At 45.2% G+C, this 21,210-nt stretch overlaps 1 protein-coding gene across 8 annotated transcripts in view; it reads left to right on the forward strand.

Moving 5' to 3' along the window:
* The window catches only part of LOC142402499 (apoptosis-stimulating of p53 protein 1-like), a 51,936-nt gene that overhangs the window by 17,779 nt on the left and 12,947 nt on the right, over window positions 1–21,210 (forward strand). For 6 of the 8 annotated variants that reach the window (XR_012773379.1, XR_012773377.1, XR_012773380.1 and 3 more), the window contains 9 exons: window positions 1,017–1,112; window positions 6,895–6,951; window positions 7,842–7,962; window positions 8,047–8,126; window positions 8,205–8,372; window positions 9,000–9,140; window positions 9,222–9,411; window positions 10,658–10,786; window positions 20,134–20,201. Coding sequence is in view for 5 of the 8 variants with exons in the window: in XM_075488027.1 (XP_075344142.1) it covers window positions 1,017–1,112; window positions 6,895–6,951; window positions 7,842–7,962; window positions 8,047–8,126; window positions 8,205–8,372; window positions 9,000–9,140; window positions 9,222–9,411; window positions 10,658–10,786; window positions 20,134–20,201 (1,050 nt within the window). In the remaining 3 variants the exon portion in view is untranslated. The remainder of the gene's footprint in view (window positions 1–1,016; window positions 1,113–6,894; window positions 6,952–7,841; window positions 7,963–8,046; window positions 8,127–8,204; window positions 8,373–8,999; window positions 9,141–9,221; window positions 9,412–10,657; window positions 10,787–20,133; window positions 20,202–21,210) is intronic. The other 2 variants (XM_075488029.1, XM_075488030.1) reach the window with 1 other exon arrangement.

A 21,210-nucleotide genomic window follows, 5' to 3' on the forward strand; every position in this document is an offset into this window, starting at 1 on the left:
AGACAGTATGCAGAGCGTTTACCCACAATGCATTTCGCTCCTGCCCGAGCTGAAATCAGCCGGCCTGAAGCTGATTTCCCTTAAGCTCTAAACTCTGTAAACTTTAGCAACATTTGAAACATTTTCAGGAGAGAAAGTAGTCGTTTAGATCCCCAACGTGTTGAAAACCTGACAAAATACCGGCTGTTTACAATTTTGTTCCCACGAATTCGGCGCTACTAAAGCTAGCCGCAGTGAGCTAACGCACTTCTGGTTATTTTCACAAAATAAAATACCCGTTGCCTTTTATCATAGGGAAAGCCATTACCATACAATTGGTGCTTTTGTTTTGAAAACAGGAAGTGAACCTACCCTCGTTGTAGCTAGCTTGAAACTGCAGTTTTGACAGGAAACATCACGTTACGTTGCATCTTGGGTAGTATGAGTAGTAACCTCATGATGCATACCCAACATTTCGACGAATCTATGCATCCGGGAACTTCTCGCATATTAAAACTGGCATACTAACTCAATAAGTTAGTATGAGTAGTAGGAGAAGTATGCGGTTTCGAACACAGCCTCTGAGAAGTAACTAAACCAGAGCACAGGCTGAGTAACCGTAACAAAGTGTGTGACTGTAAGCCAGCAGGTGCAGTTTCTGTGTTAACATGCACAATAACAGGACGTAGCTGGGCTGAAACCTTCCGCTGATGGAGGCGTGCCCACCTCCTCCACCTCCTTACCCACTCAAACACTTCCTACAAACGCTCTCTGTGAATGAAACTCATCTGACGGTAAAGCAGACGACACCTGACGGGTGTGATGCTGTGACTCAGTGAGGTGATGGAGGCTGTAAGTCTGTCACTGCTCCAAGGCCACCGGCTGCTGCTGTAATAACAGCTAAAAAGTGGGCTGATGCAGCTGTGTGTCGCCCCCCGTCTCTGCTACCCTGTTGTGTAACGCCTGGAAACGCCTTCTTTTCAGTGGTGGCGCTGTATAAACATGCAGTATTTTTTTTATTTTTTATGTGTGTGTAGGTTCCCCGTGTGGAGCTGACCCTCTCTGAGCTCCAGGAAATGGCCACAAGACAACAGCAACAGATAGAGGCTCAGCAGCAGATGTTGGTCGCCAAGGTAACGCACGCACGCACGCACGCACGCACGCACGCACGCACGCACGCACGCACGCACGCACGCACAGAACGTGGTGGATGGGTCGGTGTCAGGTTATCTGCATTGCTGTCCCAGAGGAATGCGTGTTGACGCCACCCGGCTTCGGCTCGTTTCTGTGAGGCAGTAGGAAGTGACCTCAAAGTGGACAGGAAGTGAGGTCACCGAGGACCTGCAGCAGAGTTGTACTCCAGGGCTGTGTTCAAAACCGCATTCTACATACTGCATACTATATACTACATACTGCATACTACATACTGCATACTACATACTACACACTACATACTGCTTACTGCATACTACATACTGCATACTACATACTGCATACTGCATACTATAAACTACATACTGCATAGTACATACTGCATACTATATACTACATACTGCATACTACATACTGCATACTGCATACTATAAACTACATACTGCATAGTACATACTGCATACTATATACTACATACTGCATAGTACATACTGCATACTATATACTACATACTACATACTGCATACTTCATACTGCATACTTCATACTGCATACTACATACTGCATACTGCATACTACATACTGCATACTACATACTGCATACTGCATACTATAAACTACATACTGCATAGTACATACTGCATACTGCATACTGCATACTATATACTACATACTGCATAGTACATACTGCATACTGCATACTACATACTACATACTGCATACTGCATACTACATACTACATACTGCATACTACATACTGCATACTATATACTACATACTGCATACTGCATACTGCATACTATATACTACATACTGCATACTGCATACTGCATACTACATACTGCATACTGCATACTACATACTGCATACTGCATACTATAAACTACATACTGCATAGTACATACTGCATACTGCATACTATATACTACATACTGCATAGTACATACTGCATACTATATACTACATACTACATACTTCATACTGCATACTGCATACTACATACTGCATACTGCATACTGCATACTACATACTGCATACTATAAACTACATACTGCATAGTACATACTGCATACTGCATACTGCATACTATATACTACATACTGCATAGTACATACTGCATACTGCATACTATATACTACATACTGCATACTGCATACTACATACTACATACTGCATACTACATACTGCATACTATATACTACATACTGCATACTACATACTGCATACTGCATACTGCATAGTATATACTACATACTGCATACTACATACTGCATACTGCATACTACATACTGCATACTACATACTGCATACTGCATACTATATACTACATACTGCATACTACATACTGCATACTGCATACTACATACTGCATACTATATACTACATACTGCATACTACATACTACATACTGCATACTACATACTGCATACTATATACTCCATACTCCATACTGCATACTACATACTGCATACTACATACTACATACTGCATACTACATACTGCATACTACATACTGCATACTACATACTGCATACTACATACTACATACTGCATACTACATACTACATACTGCATACTACATACTACATACTGCATACTACATACTGCATACTACATACTGCATACTACATACTACATACTGCATACTGCATAGTACATACTGCATACTGCATACTATATACTACATACTGCATATTGCATACTACATACTGCATACTGCATACTACATACTGCATACTGCATACTACATACTGCATTACTACATACTGCATACTACATACTACATACTGCATACTATATACTACATACTGCATAGTACACACTACAGACTACATACTGCATACTATATACTGCATACTGTATACTACATACTGCATACTACATACTGCATACCACATACTTCATACTACATACAACATACAACATACCACATACCACATACTGCATACTGCATACTTCATACTTCCATACTGCATACTCATCGATCAGACAGTATGCAGAGCGTTTACCCACAATGCATTTCTCTTAAGCTCTAAACTCTGTAAACTTTAGCAACATTTGAAACATTTTCAGGCGAGAAAGTAGTCGTTTAGATCCCCAACGTGTTGAAAACCTGACAAAATACCGGCTATTTACAATTTTGTTCCCACGAATTCGGCGCTACTAAAGCTAGCCGTAGTGAGCAACGCACTTCCGGTTATTTTCACAAAATAAAATACCCGTTGCCTTTTATCATAGGGAAAGCCATTACGATACAATTGGTGCTTTTGTTTTGAAAACAGGAAGTGAAGCTACCCTCGTTGTAGCTAGCTTGAAACTGCCGTTTTGACAGGAAATGACGATCGGCGACGTCACGTTACGTTGCATCTTGGGTAGTTTGAGTATGAGTAGTAACCTCATGATGCATACCCAACATTTCAGAGAATCTAGTATGCATCCGGGAACTTCTCGCTTACTGAAACTACTCATACTAACTTTTTGAGTTATGTTAAGTATGCGGTTTCGAACACAGCCAAAGAGACGAGGAAAAAACAGACAAAACAGAGAGTAAATCAAAGAAAAAAGAAATAATGAAACCACAGAAAAGGCTAGAAACCCAAAGTTAAAGGATTAAAAACATGGATCATGATGTCAACATGTTGCCTGCTGAGGAAGAACAATTAAGATCTTTAACTTCAGTAAAAGTAGCCGTAAACCTGCCACAGACGCAGCTAATCTGGCTAATCAAACCCGCATACTCAGAAAGTTAGTATTAGTAGGAGAAGTATGCGGTTTCGAACACAGCCCAGGAAAGAGCCAATAAGAACGGATCCTGCACTCCAAACTTACAGTGGCTTCAGCCCAACTTTTAGCTTTTAATATAACATCTGTGAGATATTTCAGCTGCCGTCCTCCAGGTAACCAACGGCACCATTTTAGTGTTGGGGACGCTGCACCGAGCTGGTTTTACTCCTTTTATTTAGACAGGTACGGCGGACTAAAGCTGCCACAATCCAAAATAAGTACTAAAATACATAAACGGCTACATGAATAAGTTCATGTGATAATAAATGCTGCTAAACTTTGGTCGGTTTGGGTTTTTAAAGCTCGTAACGGAAGTAGTTTTTTTTTCTTTAAAGCAGCCGTTTCCTTTTTTTCCTGTAAAGAGACAAAGAGACGAAATGTTTCCTTCCTGAATGTTAAGAGCTTCCTCGTCCTACTGGATGGAAAAAACCTCCCAGCGTTGTGTTATCGATCTCTTCATGGTTTGGATTGATCCCTCCGAGGGAAGAGAAACCTGAAACGCTACTTTCTGTGTGATCAAACAGCCTGCTGTTACGCAACGTGTTGTTGGAAGTGTGAGAGCTTTCAGTGAATGATGGGTGGCTACCTGCCAGCATTCCTCCTCCTCCTCCTCCTCCTCCTCCTCTGTGTGAAAGAGACACAGGTCAGCTGTGCGATGTGCCAGCATGAAGCAGAAAGAGGTGTAAACTGCCTCAGTCAGCATCACACACACACATGGCCGCCTTGTTTTCCTTTCCATCTCTAACAACAAACACATGAAAGCAGGTTTTAGGATCTCTGAGGAGCTCTTAAACACTTAAACATCACAGAAGCTTGTTAACGTTAGCCGGACGGGTTTGTTTGTTTTGGTTCGAACGGGGAGTCGTTCCTCTGTTTTTAACAGAGAATAAAATGTGCAAACCTTTCATTTTCAGAGGAAACTCGCAGGTGCTTAGTCGGCATAAATGCTACGGCAGGATGTCATCCCCTCAAGTCAAACGGGGGGCAGGAGCAGGATTTAAATCAGAGGATGTGTTCCAAACCGCAAACTACATACTGCATACTTCCATACTGCATACTACATACTACATACTCATCGATCAGACAGTATGCAGAGCGTTTACCCACAATGCATTTCGCTCCTGCCCGAGCCGAAATCAGCCGGCCTGAAGCTGATTTCCCTTAAGCTCTAAACTCTGTAAACTTTAGCAACATTTGAAACATTTTCAGGTGAGAAAGTAGTCGTTTAGATCCCCAACGTGTTGAAAACCTGACAAAATACCGGCTGTTTACAATTCTGTTCCCACGAATTGGGCGCTACTAAAGCTAGCCGCAGTGAGCAACGCACTTCCTGTTATTTTCACAAAATAAAATACCCGTTACCTTTTATCATAGGGAAAGCCATTACGATACAATTGGTGCTTTTGTTTTGAAAACAGGAAGTGAACCTACCCTCGTTGTAGCTAGCTTAAAACTGCCGTTTTGACAGGAAATGACGATCGGCGACGTCACGTTACGTTGCATCTTGGGTAGTTTGAGTATGAGTAGTAACCTCATGATGCATACCCAACATTTCGGAGAATCTATTATGCATCCGGGAACTTCTACTTACTCAAACTCGCATACTAACTCAAAAAGTTAGTATGAGTAGTAGGAGAAGTATGCGGTTTCGAACACAGCCAGATTCTATGAAATGAGAAGAATAGGAATGGTGCAAATGTGTTTTTAAAGGCAAAAATCCAGGCGAAACATATCTGCTAAACAAAAGTTTAGTTCTGTGTAGATTTGTGCTGCCACAGCTTCTGCTGTAAAAAATGTTCTTTTCCTGCCCCGCGGGGCAATAAATTAATACAACAATCAATGCCAAACCAGTCGGAACAGCCAATCTCTGAACTGTATGTGTGTGTGATGGCCTGGAAACAGTAAAAGTGTCCGTGTTTAACTGCACGTGGATCATTTTCACTGCTGATTAGAAAGCAGAATGTCCTCCACTAAATTCCTAGGCGACAGTTTGATAAATGCGAAGCTGCTGAAGTACAATACAGCAAAATGTGTGTGTAAGGAAGTTGGCAGGAAGCCGGTCAATCTGAAAGCTGTGATTAATGACCAGAAACACTCCCCCACGGACACACGGTGTGTTGGATGAAAACACGTGCACCCTTTATGACTTTCACAACGCGCCATTAAGCGCCTGAAAGCGTTAAATTACGGTTTAATGCAGATATGGTGTTTTAATCTGATTTACAGTGGTTATAACACGAGGAAAAACAATGAAATGTGTCATGACCTCCTGGCAAACCGGCCCAAACCTTAACTTAAGGTCTCCATCGCTTGAATAAATGGGCTGAAAATTGGCTTTCAGGCGGTTTAATGAGTTTTACCCTTTTGGTCTAAAGTTTAGTTGTAAACTGATGGAAGATGGAAGTTTTTCTGTGCCATCGAATACGAATTTCTAATATTTAATTTTTACATTATCAAAATCAGACTTTGAATTTGAAAAACCAACAGTGTAAAAAAAAAATTCAACATCTAAAAAAGAAAATTCTATGGAAAAAAATTCAAATTTTTAGATGTTGAATTTTTTTTTTACACTGTTGGTTTTTCAAATTTAAAATCTGATTTTGATGCTGTAAAAATTAAATATTAGAAATTTTTTGAAATTTAATTTTTCAACATCTAAAAAAAAAATTCAACTTTAAAAAATTAAATGGAAAAAAATTAATTTCAAAAAATTTTGTGGAAAAAAATTCAACTATGAAAAACAATGAAATGTGTCATGACCTGGCAAACCGGCCCAAACCTTAACTTAAGGTCTCCATCGCTTGAATAAATGGGCTGAAAATTGGCTTTCAGGCCGTTTAAATGACAGTTTGTGAAATAGAGTTTTACCCTTTTTGGTCTAAAGTTTAATTGTAAAACCTCTCAAAGTGAAATATTTTTTATCTGTGAGGCTAAAATGACCGAGAGTCTGAGAGCTTTCTCGTCTTTTTTCCCCTGTAGGAGCAGAGACTGAGGTATCTTCAGCAGGGAGGCAGATCGAACCAAGGACAGACACAGGTGGGAACATTTATTAGTCTACACAACTGTAAAAAAGCTCTCATTTCTCCCTGTTTCCCTCCAAGCAGCCGGACTTCCTGTAACCTTTAAAGTGTCCTGATCAGCAGTTCCACAGTTCAATCTGAACGTGTCTCACAGACTTTTAGAAGGGGTGATGGTGGTTTACGACTTCATTTCTTTTCCCATTTTGCCAAAAATATATTCGTTTTGGAAGTAAAAACTAAAGCTCTAAATCCAACTGTGTTGGAGGAGAAAGGAGCTCAGAGCAGATATTCACCTTAAAGCTGCTCAGAACTGAACTAACTCTGCTTTTAACCTCAGATTCTGGGTTTATGTTCATGTTTGAACATGTTTCAGTGAATCTTTGAAACTGTTTTTAATTTTCGTGCAACATACAAAGAAATGAGGGAGTATTTTTTATAATTCTGGCACCAAATTATTTTTATTTGTATATTTTATATATTTTCTGACTTTATAATCACCGTCGATCAAAAGATTTAGAACAAATATCCAGAATCTATCATCTAATTTCACATTTTTTGTATAAAGTGGATGAACAAAAAGTTGAATTATTCGTTATTAAGTGATAATATTATTATATCAGATATCACAGTTCAATCTGAACGTGTCTCACAGACTTTTAGCAGGGGTGATGGTGGTTTACGTCTTCATTTCTTTTCCCATTTTGCCAATAATATATTCATTTTGGAAGCTGATTCAGTAAAAACTAAAAGATCTAAATCCAACTGTGTTGGAGGAGAAAGGAGCTCAGAGCAGATATTCACCTTAAAGCTGCTCAGAACTGAGCTAACTCTGGTTCTGCCTTCTTCAGAATATGTTAAAAAGACAGACGGCTGCTTAATATAAACGGTTTGTTTGTCATTTTCTAGTCTGAGGCTGAGAAGCTGCAGCGGCTGAAGGAGCGAGTTGAGACTCAGGAGGCAAAGCTGAAGAAGATCCGAGCCATGAGAGGGCAGGTGGACTACAGCAAACTGATCAACGGGAACCTCTGTGAGCTGCCCATCAACCCTAAAAACGATGAAATATCTGCAGAATGTTTCAGCTGAATGCCCAAACTGCTGTTTCTGTGTCCAGCTGCAGAGATCGACCATGTGAGCAGCCTGTTCCAGGAGAAGCAGGCGGAGCTGCAGTCTGCCGTGGTCAGAGTCGACCAGGTAACCTTCCCGGCTGACATTCTGACTCTTTTCTGCACCAATCAGAAGCTGTTTCAGTGGTTCCTGTGTGTTTGACAGCTGACCCAACAACTGGAGGACTTGAGAAGAGGTCGCCTGCAGTTGCACTCCGGAGCGCCGGCCCAGGGGACGCCCACCGGGCCGCAGAGCGGCACCGCCGGCCACAAAGGCTCGCCGCTGTCTGGGCCCGCTGCCGTGGAGCTGAGGAAGCTCTACCAGGAGCTGCAGGTACGAGCCGCCGCCGGCACTTTCCAGTGTTCAGCCCAGAGGTTTTCAGAGTGGGGGGGCTGTGCTGGGGAAGTTTTTCTGTGCCGGATCTATTGAGCTGATCTGTCTGATTGGCTGCCGTTGGATGAATTGAGATGGGGATCGATTGCTTCTCCCTGTTTACCCGGATGTTGAGTCTGGTTCTTTTCCACTGAATTTTTAGATGTTGAATTTCTAAATGTTGAATTTTTAGATGTTGAATTTTTTTCCACTGAATTTTTTTAAGTTTAATTTTTAGATGTTGAATTTTTTGAATTTTTATATTTAGATGTTGAATTTTTTGAATTTTTATTTTTTTCCACTGAATTTTTAGATGTTGAATTTTTTTTCCATTTAATTTTTTTCCACTGAATTTTTTGAAGTTGAATTTTTAGAATTTGAATTTTTTTTCCACTGAATTTTTAAATGTTGAATTTTTAGATGTTGAATTTTTTTATTACACTGATTTTTGTTTTTAGAAATTGATTTTTTTTTTACACTGTTGGTTTTTCAAATTCAAAGTCTGATTTTGGATGCTGTAAAAATTCAACATAGAAATTCGTATTCAAACTTTCAAACATCCATACACTGTGGCGCTGTGTGTTTCAGGCCCGTAATCGTCACAACCTGGAGCAGAGCAGCAAGCTGGCCCAGAACAAGGATCTGCTGAACAAGAGGAACACGCAGGTGACGGTGATGGATCAGCGCATCGGCGACCTGAGAGAGCGGCTGCATAAGAAGAGAGCCGAGGTACGAAATGCCACCGTGCAGCGGCCGTGTGCTCGGGCTTTGATCGGCAGTCACAGAGGGTCTCATCCTTTCTGTCTCCAGCTGAGTCGGATGAACGGTGGAGGCCCGTCCCCCCCGCAGACCTCAGCCCACGCCGGGGGAGGAGTCTCAGGCCGGGTGGCGGCCGTCTGTCCCTACATCCAGGTTCCAGCCGAGGGGAGGCAGGAGGCCGGGTACCCCAGCGACCCGCCGCCCAAGCCCACCCCGCTCAGTCACATCCGCTCCCTCTCAGGTTGGCAGGATGAGACTTTCCACTCATTTACCCCAGCCAGCACGTCCATGTGGGGCCCATAAGGGTTAAATCTGGGCTGCAGAGAAGGGTCCCAAGTTTTTTTACTTTGTGTGATGTGTTTAACTGTATTGCCTTTGGAATAATTTAAGGCTTAGGGTAACCTTCATGGGCGTCAATTGGGTGGCAGCCGCCACACCTTGGCTCCGGGGGAAAATGTAAATGTTCGTTTTTCTTTCTTTTTTAAAAAAAATTAACTTATGGAATTACTCTGTGTCAATTTTTATTGATTATTCTATTATTTAATACATGTAAATGAACTAAACAAATGAAATTCTGAACAACACAAACAATTGATCTAAGTATCATGTGGTATCTCCCAGCCCCCCCCCCCCTCCCACGAGATGACTGAGCCTGGAGGTCAAAGCTGATGTTATTAGCGGGATTTGTTGTTTGCTAATTAATGTAAAATATGAAAAGGAAGCAGAAAACTTTAGATTTATTTATCACAAAAAAAGGGGTCCAATGTTGCCCCAGCAGCGGAGGAAGGAGGAGCAGGTAGTGAAGGCGGGATTCAGGCTGTTAACGAGGCTGTCCACCTCAGCACCTCCGCCGCTAATGCTAATGCTAATGCTAGACGGAGACGAGTCCATTGTTATGTTAGCTGCTCTGTGAGTGAGAATGTATTTGCACACAGATAAGCTACATAGCAGACTTTTGTGGTGATTATTTGCTGTTCATGTATATTTATTGATTGATACTGTAGTCATGTGACTATAGTGACCTTGCCATACCTTAGCTTTGGCTGAATTGACGCCGCTGGTAACCCTCAAGTTGCACTTTGAAACCCATATGGGCAAACACAGGTGGGGCCACCGTGGAAACTGCGGACAAACCCACCTGGGACCCTCATCTGCAGCCCAAATTGAACCCTTATGGGCCCCACATGGACACGCTGGCTGGGTTTCAGCTCGTTGTTTCAGACGTGAATCTCTTTCTGAGCTCTAACTTTCTGTCCTTTTATTTCTTTTTCCTGTTTGTCGGCTCCTCTCTTCCTCCCCTTACCTGTTGTTGTTGTTGTTGTTGTTGTTGTTGTTGTTGTTGTTGTTGTTATCCTAAATGACTTCATGTGGCTGACCTGCTGGGGCTTGTTTTTGGTGGTGGTTTATGATGTCACGGCGGTGCCGTTCACCTCGTGGTCGCTTCTGTCTCGTGCTCGGCCTCGTTGTTGTCTTTCCACGCCGTGCAGAAGAGGACAGGAGCGGCGTCAGGACGGCTCCCGGCCGGTGGAAGGTGTCAGATTTAGACGTCGTCCTGTCCGAGCCCACTGAGACGTTTGAGGGGCCTCGGTCCTCTCGGGGGGGGGACGGTAACAACAGTGAGTCCTGGAGGGGGCGCTAGAGAAACGTACTCACCCCTTGGCTCCGTTGGTGGTAGATTAGCAGCTTCTTGGGCCTTAACTCTTTAATTAACCCAAATGAATGTCCACTGCTTCTAAGATGCTTCTAACTCCTCCAAACGGGTCAAAACGTTCACAGATCTTCATGAACGTTGTCGCACTTGTAGATGATTAATTGTGGAACGTGTCCAACATCACGAGAGAAGCTTTTACAGCCATTTTTTTTAATCTAAAGAACACGTTTTATTATTATTTCATCAATAATATGAGCTCATCTTAAAGCTAATGGCAGAAACACGTCTCAGAAAAGTTGGGACAGGAGCAACAAAAAGCTGGAAAAGTTAGTCGTAATGAAAAGAAACAACTGGAGGAAGATGTTGCAGCTCATTAGGATGATTAACAACAGCTCAGTAAGGTGATTGGGTATAAAAAGAGCACCTTAGAGAGAAAGAGTCTCTGAGGAGTAAAGACTGTCAGAGGTTCAGCAATCTGTCTACATCTCTGTGACCTTTAGGACTGAAAACATCTAAATACAACGAAGAAGAGCCAGGAATCCTCTTTCAGACGGGAATGGGACAACGTTCCTCTGCCAAAGGTCCAGCAGCTGGGCTCCTCGGTTGCAGATGTTTCCAGATGTTGTTAAAAGAAGAAACCTGTCCCAACATTTATGAGACTTGTTGCTGCCATCAGATTCATCAAAGACGAGCTGATGTTTTTCAACATTTGACACATTTTCTGTTTTTATTGAGAAAAAAAAATTTGATTTCGAAGATTTTCAAATAAGTTAAATCCGTTTTTATTCGTGTTTTACATTTTTTTTAATTTTTCAAAAATTCATTAATTAATCTTATTTTTATTTATTTATTTATTGTTATTTTTATATATTTTTTATTTTTATTTTTTTTAAATCGGGTTCGTAGCACTGGTCTGAAAAAGGAGACACAGATAAGTCTGTACTGATGATTTAAAGCAACACCAGAAAGTTTGTGAACCCTTTTGAGTACGGCTCCTGCATTCACAGACTCACTCTGAACAAATACTTTTTCTTTATTTGTGAAATATGGAGACTGGGCTCCCTCAGTTCCAGATGTTTCCAGATGTTGTAAGAAGAAGAAACCTGTCCCAACTTTTCTGAGACGTGTCGCTGCCATCAGATTCCACCTTTAACAGGTTTTCTGCATTCTGTGCTCACTCATGCTAAATGTTTTGGAACTGGAACTGTGTGAAGATGTGTTTTCTGCTCTTTAATCCGTTCGCCACGGTGCAGAAATGGCCCAAAGCAGACGTCCTCTTAGTGTCTCCTGCTCATGTCGGCACAGCCATGCAGAGCAGATGGCGAGCAGAGAGAACATAATTAAATCAGCTGCACAAAACGACCTTAAAATGTTAGGGTCGTGCGTTTAAGGGCGCGGACGAGACATCTGATAGTCAGCAGCTTCCCAGGGAAAGGAAAACAAACCGAGGACGAACCACAGACTGGACTCAGACTCGTATTGGATCATTCCTTCATGTCTTCCGGCTCATATTAGAAGAGTAAACAGATAATCGGCTTCAAAGGATGAAGAATAGTTGGAAATGGGTTGAATCAGGGCTCCGGGTCTGTCTCCTCTCATTCTGCAGGATCTTATTTTGACTCCTGCTCATCCTCGTGTTGGAAACAGCCAAACGTTTGTTTAGTTTAACTCCTGGTTACGCAGAAAGTCTGTGGGACCAACACCGTCACAGATGTCATTGTGTTCCTGAATGCCACAGTTCTATTATTACCGGGGTTACATCATGTGGAAAATACCCGGCTGTAGATCAGGGTAACGGGCAGCTGAGATGACTGAGAGGAAGTCTGAGCTGTGGAAGCCTGTGGCTGTTTACAATATGTGTGAGTGTAGGTTTTATGTAAGGGTCATAGCAGCTGTGGCTACTGTCATCCATCTGGTTAAGCTCCACGACCAATGTTGGTGTTAAAGGGATAGTTCGCCTCTTTTGGCATGAAGCTGTGTAACATCCCATATCAGCAACATCATTTCTGAACATCTTCTTACCCCCTGCTGCGTCCTGTGAGCAGAGTTCCAGCCTCGTTTTGGTGTTGATGAAGGTAGTCCGGCTAGTTGGCTGGGGTTTAAAAAATAAAGCGTTTTGCTTCTCAGAACAATATGCGTTCAAAAGAGTAATACATTTGCATCACAAAATGGTTCTCCAGGAAAAAGTCAGACCTCACAATCTCTTGGCCCTATTTTCTCTCACTTCGTATCACTGCCTGCTGCCGCCTGCCGACAGCCGCACCTGTTATGGTGTTTGCTGCTTGGTCTGCACAGCACATAAACAAAAGAAAAGGAAAGAGAAGGGAAAGAAAGGAAAGGAAAGTAAACAAAAGAAAGGAAAGACAAGGAAAGGAAAGACAAGACAAGGAAAGGAAAAGAAAGGAAACAAAAGAAAGGAAAGACAAGGAAAGGAAAATAAAGGAAACAAAAGAAATGAAAGACGAGGAAAGGAAACGAAAGAAAGGAAAGGAAAGACGCCTGCCGACAGCTGCGCCTGTTTGCTGCTCGGTCTGCACAGCAGGCAGTGATACGAAGGGAGAGAAAATAGGGCCAAGAGTTTGTGAGGTCTGACTTTTTCCTGGAGAACGATTTTGTGATGCAAATGTATTACTCTGTTGAACGCATATTGTTCTGAGAAGCAAAACGCTTTATTTTTTAAACCCCAGCCAACTAGCCGGACTACCTTCATCAACACCAAAATGAGGCTGGAACTCTGCTCACAGGACGCAGCAGGGGGTAAGAAGATGTTCAGAAATGATGTTGCTGATATGGGATGTTACACAGCTTCATGTCAAAAGAGGCGAACTGTCCCTTTAAATCTCCCACGAGCTGCCTGCCCGCTCACCAGGGAAATGTGTCTTTTCTGTATTCCAGTATCTGTAGAACGTGGGCAGCTTCCTGAAACTGCAGAGGAACATTCAGAAGAAGAAGAAATGTAATGAAACCTGGCTGCTCAGCAGCTCAAAGGATTTAAGGGCCACGTTCAGGATGTTGTGGGGCTGCTTCTACCTGCTGATTTACCTTCTTTTACTTAAAGAACGGAGACGTCAGCTGAAGGAGAAGCCTGGGTGGCGGCGGGTTTAATACCCTTAACCCGGGTTTCCCTTTTGTCCTCTGCAGCCGGCCTTTGTGGCTGCTTCTAATCTGAGCTCCGTGGCAGAAGGCCCAGTTTCCACCTCGCTCAAAGCTGACTGTTTGTTTCCTGTTGTGACTGTTTTCTTCCTGAGGTCGGCGGGTCGTGTTCTGGCTCCCAGGTTCAGCAGTTAATCAGCATTAGTCTGGTATTTGCCAGACCTGTGACGCGGTTGTGCCTCTGGCATCTGCGCCTGAAGGTTAGATAACAGCCTAAAGCAGAGATACTCACTGTTTTTCCCACAGGAGCCACATTGGCAGCAAAATCAAGGGAAGAGCCACTTTTACCACAACATACTGAGTTTGCAAATATGCATTTCTACATATAAAACATCCCACAAAGAAAGGAACAACACAGCCAATACATTTTCTATAAGACCACATTTACCTTAATGCTGGTATGAGCGGAAGCTGGCGTGCATGTGCTCGACTTTCTTCATGTTGTATTTGTAGTTTGTTGTTGTAATCATAGTGAGACATTCAGGATGAGCATGGTTTTTGTGCTGGTTTTTGTGCTGGTTTTTGCCCTTTTTCTTTTTTTTTTAAACAGATTTTTATTGGTTTTCAGCAGAAACACAAAATATACATTTTGCCATCATGTCAGTAACAAAGAAGGATAAAATACAGTCAAATATTGCCATCCATCTATCCTAAGCAGACAAATCTTCCAGTTAACTGCCCCCCACAGTGCAAACAGGCACCCTCCTCGTATTGCTCTGTGAACATACACATCTCCCACTAATGTAGTCCCAGTCACATCAGCCTCCCACAGAGTAAACAGATACATCATGTGGTCGTATGTAACTGCAAGAAAAGACCCTTACGGGTTTATATCAGGTGGGTGTGGCCACTGTGAGGAAGACTGGCCCCTCATCACGAACTGAGTCAACTCGTCAGGTAGATAGTTGAGCAGAGGAGCCCACATTTCATTAAAGTACCTCTCATTACCCTTCAAACTGCACTAAGTCTTTCATGGGGGAGGACCCGGAATATTTCCCCATACCATAAGGTGACAGTAGGCGTTTTAACATTGATCCAGTTAATTAAAATACATTTTCTGGCCAATAGAAGTAATTTGTCGCATAGTTTGAACTTCAAACGGGTTAGAGTCGCCGAGGATGAAGAGGCCAGGGTCCCTCCTCACCTTTGCTTGAAAGATGCCACTCAGTTCCTGTGAGATCGTACCCCAAAAGCTTTTTATGCCCTTTTTTAATTAAAAACCGATCCATTGTGCCTGCATCTCGCGGTACACCTGACGTTTGCATGCTCGTCCCCTCTCTGGCGTCTTCATGCTGATTTTCGTTTGGTTTTTGTGCTGGTTTTTGCCCTCTTTTAATTAAAAACTGATCCATTGTGCCTGCATCGCGCCGGCTAAAGGAGCTAGCGTGCTCTGCGGTCAGGTGTGAGGTGGTTTAAGCGGGCTGCGTTGCCAGGTTTAACAGTTCCCCCTTTAGGAAACACCTTTAAGCCTTAATTAATACTACTATACCACTACTAATACTACTATGAGAGTGCGAGCCACCAATTAGAGCTTGATGAGCCGCACAATGAGTATCTCTGGTCTAAACTGACTTTTTGTTGATGGAATCGGCCTACTGTGGCAACACGAGCGTGAATAACACTGCCGAAGCTTTATTTTGTTGCCCTTTTTGCAGTGAGACTGTAGAAGACTTAGGTGATCACCAGACTTTCTCACAAGGCTGTTTCCTTTTAATTGGGAGGTGAGTTAAGGTGGTTAAACTCTCAGCTAAACCTTCACCTTCACATGTCGACGGACGCGACTGAGTGACTGATCCGTCCTGTGAGCCTACTGTGCCAGGTGTCTATGTAACTCTGTGAAGTTTGACTTTTTTCTGTCTTCACCTACAACTTTATCTGGTAATAAAGCTTCCTCCTTGGCTCTTGTTTTTGGTTCAGTCCCATTGTGGTCATGTTATCAGGGCCCGAGGTCATGTGATCAGTGCCCGAGGTCATGTTATCAGCGCCCGAGGTCATGTGATCAGCGCCCGAGGTCATGTGATCAGGGCCCGAGGTCATGTGATCAGAGCCCGAGGTCATGTTATCAGAGCCCGAGGTCATGTGATCAGCGCCCGAGGTCATTTGATCAGAGCCCGAGGTCATGTGATCAGCGCCCGAGGTCATGTTATCAGAGCCCGAGGTCATGTGATCAGAGCCCGAGGTCATGTGATCAGTGCCCGAGGTCATGTGATCAGGGCCCGAGGTCATGTGATCAGGGCCCGAGGTCATGTGATCAGAGCCCGAGGTCATGTGATCAGTGCCCGAGGTCATGTGATCAGAGCCCGAGGTCATGTGATCAGAGCCCGAGGTCATGTGATCAGTGCCCGAGGTCATGTGATCAGAGCCCGAGGTCATGTGATCAGAGCCCGAGGTCATGTGATCAGGGCCCGAGGTCACGTTATCAGGGCCCGAGGTCACGTTATCAGCGCCCGAGGTCACGTGATCAGAGCCCGAGGTCACGTGATCAGGGCCGAGGTCATGTGATCAGAGCCCGAGGTCATGTGATCAGAGCCCGAGGTCATGTGATCAGGGCCCGAGGTCACGTTATCAGGGCCCGAGGTCACGTTATCAGCGCCCGAGGTCACGTGATCAGCGCCCGAGGTCACGTGATCAGGGCCCGAGGTCACGTTATCAGGGCCCGAGGTCACGTTATCAGGGCCCGAGGTCACGTGATCAGGGCCCGAGGTCACGTTATCAGGGCCCGAGGTCACGTTATCAGAGCCCGAGGTCACGTGATCAGGGCCCGAGGTCATGTGATCAGGGCCCGAGGTCATGTGATCAGGGCCCGAGGTCATGTGATCAGGGCCCGAGGTCATGTTATCAGGGCCCGAGGTCATGTGATCAGAGCCCGAGGTCATGTGATCAGTGCCCGAGGTCATGTGATCAGAGCCCGAGGTCATGTTATCAGCGCCCGAGGTCATGTGATCAGAGCCCGAGGTCATGTGATCAGAGCCCGAGGTCATGTGATCAGAGCCCGAGGTCATGTGATCAGGGCCCGAGGTCATGTTATCAGGGCCCGAGGTCATGTGATCAGAGCCCAAGGTCATGTGATCAGGGCCCGAGGTCACGTTATCAGGGCCCGAGGTCACGTTATCAGAGCCCGAGGTCACGTGATCAGGGCCCGAGGTCACGTTATCAGGGCCCGAGGTCATGTTATCAGGGCCCGAGGTCATGTGATCAGAGCCCAAGGTCATGTGATCAGGGCCCGAGGTCATGTGATCAGAGCCCGAGGTCATGTGATCAGGGCCCGAGGTCATGTGATCAGAGCCCGAGGTCATGTGATCAGGGCCCGAGGTCATGTGATCAGAGCCCGAGGTCATGTGATCAGAGCCCGAGGTCATGTTATCAGGGCCCGAGGTCATGTGATCAGGACCCGAGGTCATGTGATCAGAGCCCGAGGTCATGTTATCAGGGCCCGAGGTCATGTGATCAGAGCCCGAGGTCATGTTATCAGGGCCCGAGGTCATGTGATCAGGACCCGAGGTCATGTGATCAGAGCCCGAGGTCATGTTATCAGGGCCCGAGGTCATGTTATCAGGGCCCGAGGTCATGTTATCAGGGCCCGAGGTCATGTGATCAGAGCCCGAGGTCATGTGATCAGAGCCCGAGGTCATGTTATCAGGGCCCGAGGTCATGTGATCAGAGCCCGAGGTCATGTTATCAGGGCCCGAGGTCATGTTATCAGGGCCCGAGGTCATGTTATCAGGGCCCGAGGTCATGTGATCAGGACCCGAGGTCATGTGATCAGAGCCCGAGGTCATGTTATCAGGGCCCGAGGTCATGTGATCAGAGCCCGAGGTCATGTGATCAGGGCCCGAGGTCATGTGATCAGAGCCCGAGGTCATGTGATCAGAGCCCGAGGTCATGTGATCAGAGCCCGAGGTCATGTGATCAGAGCCCGAGGTCATGTGATCAGCGCCCGAGGTCATGTTATCAGGGCCCGAGGTCATGTGATCAGTGCCCGAGGTCATGTTATCAGAGCCCGAGGTCATGTTATCAGGGCCCGAGGTCACGTGATCAGGGCCGAGGTCATGTTGTCAGGGCCCGAGGTCATGTTATCAGGGCCCGAGGTCATGTGATCAGCGCCCGAGGTCATGTTATCAGGGCCCGAGGTCATGTGATCAGGGCCCGAGGTCATGTTATCAGGGCCCGAGGTCATGTGATCAGAGCCCGAGGTCATGTGATCAGAGCCCGAGGTCACGTTATCAGGGCCCGAGGTCACGTGATCAGGGCCGAGGTCACGTGATCAGAGCCCGAGGTCATGTTATCAGGGCCCGAGGTCACGTTATCAGGGCCCGAGGTCATGTGATCAGGGCCCGAGGTCATGTTATCAGGGCCCGAGGTCACGTTATCAGGGCCCGAGGTCATGTGATCAGAGCCCGAGGTCATGTTATCAGGGCCCGAGGTCACGTGATCAGGGCCGAGGTCATGTTATCAGGGCCCGAGGTCATGTTATCAGGGCCCGAGGTCATGTGATCAGCGCCCGAGGTCATGTTATCAGGGCCCGAGGTCATGTGATCAGGGCCCGAGGTCATGTTATCAGGGCCCGAGGTCATGTGATCAGAGCCCGAGGTCATGTGATCAGAGCCCGAGGTCACGTTATCAGGGCCCGAGGTCACGTGATCAGGGCCGAGGTCACGTGATCAGAGCCCGAGGTCATGTTATCAGGGCCCGAGGTCACGTTATCAGGGCCCGAGGTCACGTTATCAGGGCCCGAGGTCACGTTATCAGCGCCCGAGGTCACGTGATCAGAGCCCGAGGTCACGTTATCAGGGCCCGAGGTCACGTTATCAGCGCCCGAGGTCACGTGATCAGAGCCCGAGGTCACGTTATCAGGGCCCGAGGTCATGTTATCAGAGCCCGAGGTCATGTGATCAGGGCCCGAGGTCATGTTATCAGAGCCCGAGGTCATGTTATCAGAGCCCGAGGTCATGTGATCAGAGCCCGAGGTCATGTGATCAGGGCCCGAGGTCATGTTATCAGGGCCCGAGGTCATGTTATCAGGGCCCGAGGTCATGTGATCAGAGCCGAGGTCATGTTATCAGGGCCCGAGGTCATGTTATCAGGGCCCGAGGTCATGTGATCAGAGCCGAGGTCATGTTATCAGGGCCCGAGGTCATGTTATCAGAGCCCGAGGTCATGTGATCAGGGCCCGAGGTCATGTTATCAGGGCCCGAGGTCATGTTATCAGAGCCCGAGGTCATGTGATCAGGGCCCGAGGTCATGTGATCAGGGCCCGAGGTCATGTGATCAGGGCCCGAGGTCATGTTATCAGAGCCCGAGGTCATGTGATCAGGGCCCGAGATCATGTGATCAGGGCCCGAGGTCATGTTATCAGGGCCCGAGGTCATGTTATCAGAGCCCGAGGTCATGTGATCAGGGCCCGAGGTCATGTTATCAGGGCCCGAGGTCATGTTATCAGAGCCCGAGGTCATGTGATCAGGGCCCAAGATCTGTGGACTCTCTAAACTTGGTTAACTTTAGTTTTCATTTTGTTGCGAAGCACTCTGTGGTATTTATCTAGAAAATTAAATATGTACAAATAATGTTTTACTTACCAAGTGAAGTTATGATCTACTATGAAAGTTCCCTATTTCATTATCTGCAGCCCAACGTCTCATAACTTGTAGCACTGAGCTCAGGACTTCTGTGCTGCTGTCGGCAGCCATGTAAAGCCGTTGTTAAGCATTTCAGCGCTCGTCTTATTACATCACAGTATTCGCTGCGTTGAGGCTTCACATCTGAGGGCCAGATGTGTCAGTTCGAATTAAAAATAAGTGGAGTAAGAGGTGATGAACCAACCCTGTCATTCACAGCTCGGCCTGCACTGTTTTTACGATGTGTGGGTAATGATATGCTCTTATATTTGTTTTGCTGAGCTGTGTGTATCCTATGACAGAGCGCTACAAATAGCAGCTAATGTATAGTATGAGTGTCCACATGTCATGATGTAGTTCTGTCTTCATTCCCTTTAACTACTAACTATGTTTCAACTTGTTCCTGTTCTCACCTGCTTAAAAATTCATGGTGCTTTGTCATTCCTCCTTTAATTTGTGTTGGTCTGACTCTCCCTAATTGGCTTCCCGTGTTAACCTCCCTTCTCGTCACCCTTCCCTCTTTCTCCTCTCCGTCTCTGCTCAGCTAATGAAGCGTCATGGTCGAGCATCGGGAAGAACGTACCCGACTGGAGAACCAGCAGCCCAGAACAGGTACTTTGTCTATATTAATGCTACTTCTCTAAACTCTGAATGTATTCATGTACGGACGTGATGTTATGGCAACATTAAAGGTGACGTATTATGTTATCTTGCTTTTTATAAAGAAGAAGAGTGCCTTGGATATCTTCATTACGTATTATGTTATCTTTCAGAATTTGACACAATTTTATGAGTTCTTATTGAGTTGTATGAGATGGGCTTTGGTCCAATTATCTGTTGGTTTAAACACAGTGGCTCTCTGTCTTAAAGGCGGGGTAGGGGTTCTTTTTCTGGAACATTTTTTTACATATTGCTTGAAATACTCTTCACACCCCCATTGCAACCAATTAATTAAAAGTTTTGACACAAATATGAAAAGTTTTAGTGGCCTCTAGAACGTACAATCTAGGAAAAACAGTATCCAATCATTGTGAACGGACCGTTCACAATGATTGGATTCTGATGCCGTCTATCAAACTGCAATCTGCTCCTCCCTCCCCCTCCTTCCCCCTGTGCACGTACCCTGCTCCGTGAACGAATTACGCGTCCAGAAGCTTGGCAGGAAGCTAAACTAGAGCCAGCTTGGCTAGCACCTAGCATTATTAAACGTATAGTTAGCATAAACTAAATACTAAATACTAAATATGGCAACGATCGATGCTTGCTGTCAGAACAGCGCTCATGCACCTTCGTGCTCGTGCGCGTTCATGTACTCTAGAGGCGTGCCTTCGGGGGGAAAGTGAAGAAAAGGGTTGGGACTTTTTACCGGTGTATTTTCAAAATGCAGCTTCGCTGGACTCAAAATCCAAGATCTCCTACCCTACCTTTAACTTGTTTTGACAATTTTCCTGAAAACATGATATTTTCACCCTTTTGGTGACATCAGCAGCTAATAGTTTAGCAGTGTAGCTGTAAGCTAGCAGAAGATGCTAGCAAACAAAGCTTTCTCATCAACAGTGATGGACCAAGCCGGAGATGTACACAGCGTAACTCGTAGTAATGCATGTGTACCGTTAATTAC

Source organism: Odontesthes bonariensis, chromosome 17, assembly GCF_027942865.1.
Source record: "Odontesthes bonariensis isolate fOdoBon6 chromosome 17, fOdoBon6.hap1, whole genome shotgun sequence".
Lineage (NCBI taxonomy): Eukaryota > Metazoa > Chordata > Actinopteri > Atheriniformes > Atherinopsidae > Odontesthes > Odontesthes bonariensis.